Raw genomic sequence first — 8,845 nt, 5'->3', positions numbered from 1 at the left:
TTCCTTTGACCTCATGGCTCGGTTTTTGTTCTGACATGCACTGTCAACTGTGGGACCTTATATAGACAGTTGTGTGCCTTTCCTAATCATGTCTAATCAATTGAATTTACCACAAGTGGACTCCAATCAAGTTGTAGAAACATTTCAAGGAAGATCAATTGAATCAGGATGCATCTGAGCTCAATTTCGAGTCTCATAGCAAAGGGTCTGAATACTTAAGTAAATACATTTGGAAAAACGTTTTTAAAAAATGATTTTGTTTTCTCATTATGGGTTATTGTGATGTCATTATGGGGTATTGATTATTCAATTATAAAATTATTCAATTTTAGAATAAGGCTGTAATGTAACTAAATGTTTAAAAAGTGAAGGGGTCTGAATACTTAATGAATGCACTGTATACCCCTTGCAGTTTTGTACACAGTCATGTGATACGTGGTATAGAAGAGTCCAATCTTAGGAGACTACATGGGAGGCACTATACTGTGTGTCTGCAGGTGTCTATCTGGTCAAAACCACTGATACAGGTGCCCCTCCACCCTCTGGTGGGATGCATCATGTCTACAGAGAAACCTAGATTCAAATACTTAGATTTGTGTGTATTGGGTATATGTTGTGAAATTGTTAGATATTACTTGTCAGATATTACTGCACTGTCGGAGCTAGAAACACAAGCATTTCGCTACACCCGCAATAACATCTGCTGAACACCTGTGTGATAAAATGTTTTATTTGAAATAAACATCCTATTTATCAAAGATGCTTTTGGCTGGAGTCAAAATTACTCACAAGGATTTGAATTTGTTAAAAGTCCATTTTGATACAGAAACACTAAACCATGATTTAGATTTATTAAGAACAGGTTGACTGACAAAGTCATGAAAAATTTGAAGAATTGAATAAACCACCTTTTGGCTATGATAAAAGATATGCCTCTGGGGTCAAAATGATCCATGTCAGAAGTATGGTTCATTGCAAATGTGTAGTGGGTGTAAAGTTTGTTTTAAATTCTTACTCATTAAACACGAATCAATCAACACATGCTTCTCTTTGAACGACTTAATATAATATTTAACTTTTATGAAATAAATGAAAAATAAACGTTTGGTTCCTCAACTGCGTTGCCCTCCAGTCAGCAGATGGCGATGTGCGTCTTTTAGGTTCAGGCGATGCTGCCAGTGTGACGTATAATCTAGTGGACGGGACGCTCCTTCAACAACAACAGCTAGTCAGACACCTCGGTCGCTTTCTAGCAAACATAGCTACAACATTCACGCTCTTTACACTGTTTTGGTGTATATTAGTCGCTGTATATTAAACACACTTCTGTCGTATGTACTTGTTGGCCCATTTAATTATATATTTACGTTGTTTGTCAGCTAGCTGGTTTGTTAAGTTAGCTTAGAACTAGTCTAGTCGCTAATGCTAGCTAGCTAACATCCCCGACCATGAGTTCACTAAGCTACTCTCCTCCTGCTAAAGAAGAGGAGGTCGGCTGGACGGAGAAAGAAACTCTAGTGAAATAGGAGGAGGAATAGAAAAATGTTAAAATACAAAAACAAGTAGAGGGTGAGGCTGTTACAGTGAAAGAAGAAGAGAAAGACGTTTCAGTGAAAGAAGAGGAGGAAGAGACTGAGGATGATGCAGTTTTTGGAGTGAAAGAGGAGGAGGGGGAGATCTGATTAAGACCAGTAAGTACTGTCTTAAAATGCGTGGTTTTAAAGCGAAGTTCGACTGAATTTTTATGCTTGAATATGTTGTTTAATGTAGGAATTGATAAAACTAAGATGTGTATACCACCAACGAGCGGGTCACCAACAACACGTTAACAATGGATTTACACGCAAAATCCCATCTTTAATGTTTCACAGAATGGACTTGCTCTTATCATGACTGAAATTACGTTGCATTACACTGGAGCGCGATTCCATGCCAACGTGGGCCGATAATATTTTTCGTATCTCAGAATATATTGTTTTGGCAATTCTCTCATAGAAACCTCATTGGAGGAAGTATGTTCGATATGTTTTTTACATTTGTAACACAAACCATGTTTGAGAAAACCATGATAAAAGGGCCATTATAGGACCTTTTTAGACCTGTGCATGCCTCCTGTCAGACCCCGTGACCTCTGACCCCTACATGATACAGACATCTAGTCATTATACTGTCAGACCCCATGACCTCTGACCCATACATGATACAGACAACATCTAGTCATTATACTGTCAGACCCCATGACCTCTGACCCCTACATGATACAGACATCTAGTCATTATACTGTCAGACCCCGTGACCTCTGAACCCTACATGATACAGACATCATCTAGTCATTATACTGTCAGACCCCATGACCTCTGAACCCTACATGATACAGACAACATCTAGTCATTATACTGTCAGACCCCATGACCTCTGACCCCTACAGGATACAGACAACATCTAGTCATTATACTGTCAGACCCCATGACCTCTGACCCCTACATGATACAGACATCATCTAGTCATTATACTGTCAGACCACATGACCTCTGAACCATACATGATACAGACATCATCTGTGAAAACTGACCTTGGGTTATTGAGGGATGTAATCTAGATTAAACCTCATAGGAAGAGTTTTATCATGTGGAGGTTTCATTCAGGCCTCTGTTTAACGAGATCCTCTGTTTGTCTTTGGCAGGAGAGAGACCAGACTCTCCCTCTGACAGCAGGAAGAGTCCTTCAGGGGAACCAGACCCAGAGACGCCCAAACCAGCCAAACGACATCACTGCTCCTACTGCGGAAAGAGTTTTCCTAAGTTACGAAAACTAAAAGAGCATGAGAGGACACACACAGGAGAAAAGCCTTTCCAATGTTCCCAGTGTGGAAACAGTTTTAGTCAGTTAGGGAGCCTGAAAATACATAAGAGAATACACTCTGGAGAGAAGCCTTATCACTGCTCCCACTGTGGAATGACTTTTATCTGCTCAGGGAGCCAGAAGTTACATGAGAGAATACACACAGGAGAAAAGCCTTTCCAATGTTCCCAGTGTGGAAAGAGTTTTAGTCAGTTAGGGAGCCTGAAAATACATAAGAGAATACACTCTGGAGAGAAGCCTTATCACTGCTCCCACTGTGGAAAGAGTTTTACTCAGGCAGGGAACCTGAAATCACATCAGAGGGTACATCCACAGGAGGAGAAGACATACCACTGCTCTCATTGTGGAAAGACATTTTCCCAGTCAGAGGACCTGAAATCACATGAGAGAATAGAGAGGCTGTGTTCTGACTTATGTTTTTGACTGAGAATTTGTGTTTTTGTTCTTGCCAAATTAAATCATATTGTTTATATGAAATCATAAAAAAACAGGTTTACTTTTGTGGATGTTTTTTCATCTGGCGACATGATCATGTCTAAAATCAGATAAAATATTTTAAAATATGTTTTTTTTTCTTATTCGATTGATTGGATGCAAATGTCAACCTTATGATGTTGTTCATTATATTATTTGCAAAATGTAAATTATTATATAAGTAAGTAGCCTTGCACGAGCCCAGAACAGCTCATAGAAACAGGAGCCTTGTCTTGTATGATCCAGAACAAATCAAATCAAAGTTTACCTTACTGTGAAATGCTTACTTACAGGCCCTAACCAACTGTGCGATTTTAAGTAAAAAATAGGTATTAGGTGAACAATAGATAAGTAAAGAAATAAAAACAACAGTAAAAACACAGTGAAAAATAACAGTGGCGAGGCTATAACAGTAATGAGGCTACATACAGACACCGGTTAGTCAGGCTGATTGAGGTAGTATGTACATGTAGATATGGTTAAAGTGACTATGCATATATGATGAACAGAGAGTAGCAGTAGCGTAAAAAGAGGGGTTGGTGGGTGGTGGGACACAATGCAGATAGTCCCGGGTAGCCAATGTGCGGGGGCACCGGTTAGTCGGGCTAATTGAGGTAGTATGTACATGAACGTATAGTTAAGTGACTATGCATATATGATAAACAGAGAGTAGCAGTAGCGTAAAATAGGGGTTGGTGGGTGGCGGGACACAATGCAGATAGTCCGGGTAGCCAATGTGTGGGGGCACCGGTTAGTCGGGCTAATTGAGGTAGTATGTACATTAATGTATAGTTAAAGTGACTATGCATTTAAGATAAACAGAGAGTAGCAGCAGCGTAAAAGAGGGGTTGGGGGGGCGGGACAATGCAAATAGTCCAGGTAGCCATTTGATTACTTGTTCAGGAGTCTTATGGCTTGGGGGTAAAAACTTTTGAGAAGCCTTTTGGTCCTAGACTTGGCGCTCTGGTACCGCTTGCCATGCGGTAGTAGAGAGAACATTCTATGACTGGGGTGGCTGGGGTCTTTGACAATTTTTAGGGCCTTCCTGACACCACCTGGCGTAGAGGTCCTGGATGGCAGGCAGCTTAGCCCCAGTGATGTACTGGGCCGTATGCACTACCCTCTGTAGTACCTTGCGGTCGGAGGCTGAACAGCTCATAGTAACAGGAGCCTATCTCCTGTGTCTGTAGTGTGAGGCAGCTTGATGTACAAGTTCTTCCCCTGGACAGGACTCTAGTCTATTAAGTTGCCCTCCACCAACTGCTGTTTTCAGATCTCGCAATAGGTCACGGATGTGATTCAGATCTGGGGCCTCGTTTATACAAATCTGTGCGTAAAACCAAATGCGTGGGATAATTTCCACGCAAAGCGTGAGATTTATCGACATGAACGTTTGCTTGAGAGAGAGAGGGTAAATTAAACGCACAGCCGTTACCATGTGTAAGCACAGTGCCACGTGGTGGACTGAGGGAACTTCTTGTCAAGCGTAGAATGGGGAAATATCTGTTGAGAATGTCTGTCTGACATTGTGAGAATAATAATGAAAATATTTTTAGATGTGGCGGATGAATCAGAATTAGTTGGGTAACATAGATAATTAAGATCTTTTATTTGTATAATATGCTTATGTGAGATACTTGTCATTAGAATTGTCATGACGTTGGCCTGTGGGTAAGGTTTATGACCCCCCATAAATACCTTTCTCCCTTCCCCTCACTTTCTGACCCTACTGAAGGACTGTTGAATAGCCTTTGTTGAATATAGAGAGTCTGGGAACATCAAACAAATGGGGAAAAGGAACCATATTTTGGTAATAAAACCAGCTGGAAATATGCTTTGGAACTTAATGAGTATGGATGTCAGTTCGGTTGTCATCTGAGACATCATGACTGATGACAGGACGACATAAACTGTACCTGGGATAGTATACACCCTCTAGTTATCAGAGTCACATGGAATTGTTATGCAATTGAAATGTTTGATATTGAAATAGTTTGTTAGGAGATTAAATGTAATTTTAGCTTCCAATTGAGAGAATTGGGTTTTCATAAGGAAAGTGCCCTGCTTGATCAGTGGCCCGCCCCTGTGAAGAGACAGGGGTTATAAATGATGAAACACACCCTCCTCCCCTCGCCACTATATAAGACAATGACACAATGTAACCAGTGGCTTCCACTACGTGAGGTCTGCAGCCTCTGCGTTACAAGGACACACATGTCAAGTACAGAACTAAGCCAACGTGAGCTTTGGATGTGAATGGTATGAACTTTGAACTTATTCACTACAGAAGTGATACATCCTAGCCGTTGAGTTAGCAGCGGCCGCTGTAGACGTGGGCTAGGAAAGGACGGACGACGGATCCAGTCTACCACAGACAAAGATACTACAACGTATCCACTTTAACACCATTGACATTCTTCTGAGGACAGGAAGATCTGTTGTCCAACCCGGCCAGCATCTACGACCAATCTACCGAAGCGCAGCTCAGAGTAAATATTTATTGCATTTTCCTTTTCCAAATGGGTGGTAATTTAGAATGCATAAAATTCTGTATTTACGATAGCATAGCTGTTTCTGTGTTCCTCAGTCTTCCCGCTCTTTCATTTAAGCCCAACCCCCTTTCTTTGTGTTACAAGCCGCCATGTCGGCTCCGTCCACCAGGGACGTTTTCTGTATGACATCATTTGTATTCTGTGTATATGTAGTTCTGTGTGAATGGTTGGGTATTTAGTAAATAAATAATTAAACCCAATTTTGGATTGCTGATTCAAGTTGTTAGCCAGGGTTCGTGAGGATAACCAAGAATTTACAACTTTCATTATGAGACTTTGTGTCATCATGGGGTATTGTGTCATCATGGGGTATTGCGTCATCATGGGGTATTGCGTCATCATGGGGTATTGCGTCATCATGGGGTATTGCGTCATCATGGGGTATTGTATCATCATGGGGTATTGTGTCATCATGGAGTATTGTGTCATCATGGGGTATTGTGTCATCATGGGGTATTGTGTCATCATGGGGTATTGTGTCATCATGGAGTATTGTGTCATCATGGGGTATTGTGTCATCATAGGGTATTGTGTCATTATGGGGTATTGTGTCATCATGGAGTATTGTGTCATCATGGAGTATTGTGTCATCATGGGGTATTGTGTCATCATGGGGTATTGCGTCATCATGGGGTATTGCGTCATCATGGGGTATTGCGTCATCATGGGGTATTGCGTCATCATGGGGTATTGTGTCATCATAGGGTATTGTGTCATTATGGGGTATTGTGTCATCATGGGGTATTGTGTCATCATGGGGTATTGTGTCATCATGGAGTATTGTGTCATCATGGGGTATTGTATCATCATGGAGTATTGTATCATCATGGTGTATTGTGTCATTATGGGGTATTGTATCATCATGGAGTATTGTATCATCATGGAGTATTGTGTCATCATGGGGTATTGTATCATCATGGGGTATTGTGTCATCATGGGGTATTGTGTCATCATGGGGTATTGTATCATCATGGAGTATTGTATCATCATGGGGTATTGTGTAATCATGGTGTATTGTGTCATTATGGGGTATTGTGTCATTATGGGGTATTTTGTCATCATGGGGTATTGTGTCGTTATGGGGTATTGGGTCGTTATGGGGTATTGGGTCGTTATGGTGTATTGGGGTATTGTGTCATTATGGGGTATTGTGTCATCATGGGGTATTGTATCATCATGGGGTATTGTATCATATTGGGGTATTGTATCATCATGGAGTATTGTATCATCATGGGGTATTGTGTCATTATGGGGTATTGTGTCATTATGGGGTATTGTGTCATTATGGGGTATTGGGTCGTTATGGGGTATTGGGTCGTTATGGGGTATTGGGGTATTGTGTCATTATGGGGTATTGTGTCATTATGGGGTATTGTGTCATTATGGGGTATTGTGTCATTATGGGGTATTGGGTCGTTATGGTGTATTGGGTTGTTATGGGGTATTAGGGTATTGTGTCATTATGGGGTATTGTGTCATTATGGGGTATTGTGTCGCTATGGGGTATTGGGTCGTTATGGGGTATTGTGTCGTTATGGGGTATTGGGTCGTTATGGGGCATTGTGTCATTATTGGGTATTGTGTCATTATGGGGTATTGTGTCATTATGTCATGGGGTATTGTGTCAATATGGGGTATTGTGTTGTTATGGGGTATTGGGTCGTTATGGGGTATTGTGTCGTTATGGGGTATTGGGGTATTATGGGGTATTGTGTCATTATGGGGTATTGTGTCATTATGGGGTATTGTGTCATTATGGGGTATTGTGTCATTATGGGGTATTGTGTCATTATGGGGTATTGTGTCATTATGGGGTATTGGGTCGTTATGGTGTATTGGGTTGTTATGGGGTATTAGGTTATTGTGTCATTATGGGGTATTGGGTCATAATGGGTTATTGTGTCGTTATGGGGTATTGTGTCATTATGGGGTATTGGGTCGTTATGGTGTATTGGGTCGTTATGGGGTATTAGGGTATTGTGTCATTATGGGGTATTGGGTCATTATGGGGTATTGTGTCATTATGGGGTATTGTGTCGTTATGGGGTATTGGGTCGTTATGGGGTATTGGGTCGTTATGGGGTATTGTGTCGTTATGGGGTATTGGGGTATTGTGTCATTATGGGGTATTGTGTCATCATGGGGTATTGTATCATCATGGGGTATTGTGTCATCATGGGGTATTGTATCATCATGGGGTATTGTGTCATCATGGGGTATTGTATCATCATGGAGTATTGTATCATCATGGGGTATTGTGTAATCATGGTGTATTGTGTCATTATGGGGTATTGTGTCATCATGGGGTATTGTGTCGTTATGGGGTATTGGGTCGTTATGGGGTATTGGGTCGTTATGGGGTATTGGGTCGTTATGGTGTATTGGGTCGTTATGGGGTATTAGGGTATTGTGTCATTATGGGGTATTGTGTCGTTATGGGGTATTGTGTCATTATGGGTTATTGTGTCGTTATGGGGTATTGTGTCGTTATGGGGTATTGGGTCGTTATGGGGTATTGTGTCATTATGGGGTATTGTGTCGTTATGGGGTATTGTGTCGTTATGGGGTATTGTGTCGTTATGGGGTATTGGGTCGTTATGGGGTATTGTGTCATTATGGGGTATTGTGTCATTATTATAGTAGCTGGCTGGTTAAGTTAGCATTAGCCTAGTCGCTAATGATAGCTAGCTAGCTAACATCCCCGAACATGAGCTCCCTAAACTACTCCCCTCCTGTTAAAGAAGAGGAGGTCTGCTGGACGGAGAAAGAAGCTCTGGGGCTGAACATTGTCGTGAAAGAGGAGAAGGAAGAGGAGGATGTTACAGTAAAACAAGAAGTAGAGGATGAGGCTGTTACAGTGAAAGAAGAAGAGAAAGACATTTCAGTGAAAGAAGAGGAAGACGCGTTCAGAGTGAAAGAGGAGGAGGAAGAGAAAGAGGAGGATGCAGTTTTTGGAG

At 41.4% G+C, this 8,845-nt stretch overlaps 1 protein-coding gene across 1 annotated transcript; it reads left to right on the top strand.

The window, feature by feature from the left end:
• Positions 1–1,662: 1,662 nt before the first annotated feature.
• On the top strand, positions 1,663–3,425 carry LOC115182555 (gastrula zinc finger protein XlCGF49.1-like; the record flags this gene model as incomplete). The annotated part of the gene is made up of 2 exons (XM_029744099.1): positions 1,663–1,691; positions 2,684–3,425. Coding segments are annotated over 2 exons (631 nt in total), but the record flags the coding sequence as incomplete, so codon positions are not given.
• Between the last annotated feature and the right edge of the window lie 5,420 nt (positions 3,426–8,845).

This window comes from Salmo trutta, unplaced genomic scaffold (assembly GCF_901001165.1).
Source record: "Salmo trutta unplaced genomic scaffold, fSalTru1.1, whole genome shotgun sequence".
Taxonomy (NCBI): domain Eukaryota; kingdom Metazoa; phylum Chordata; class Actinopteri; order Salmoniformes; family Salmonidae; genus Salmo; species Salmo trutta.
The sequence above is the reverse complement of the archived record's forward strand: the minus strand, read 5'-3'. Positions and strand labels throughout refer to the sequence as shown.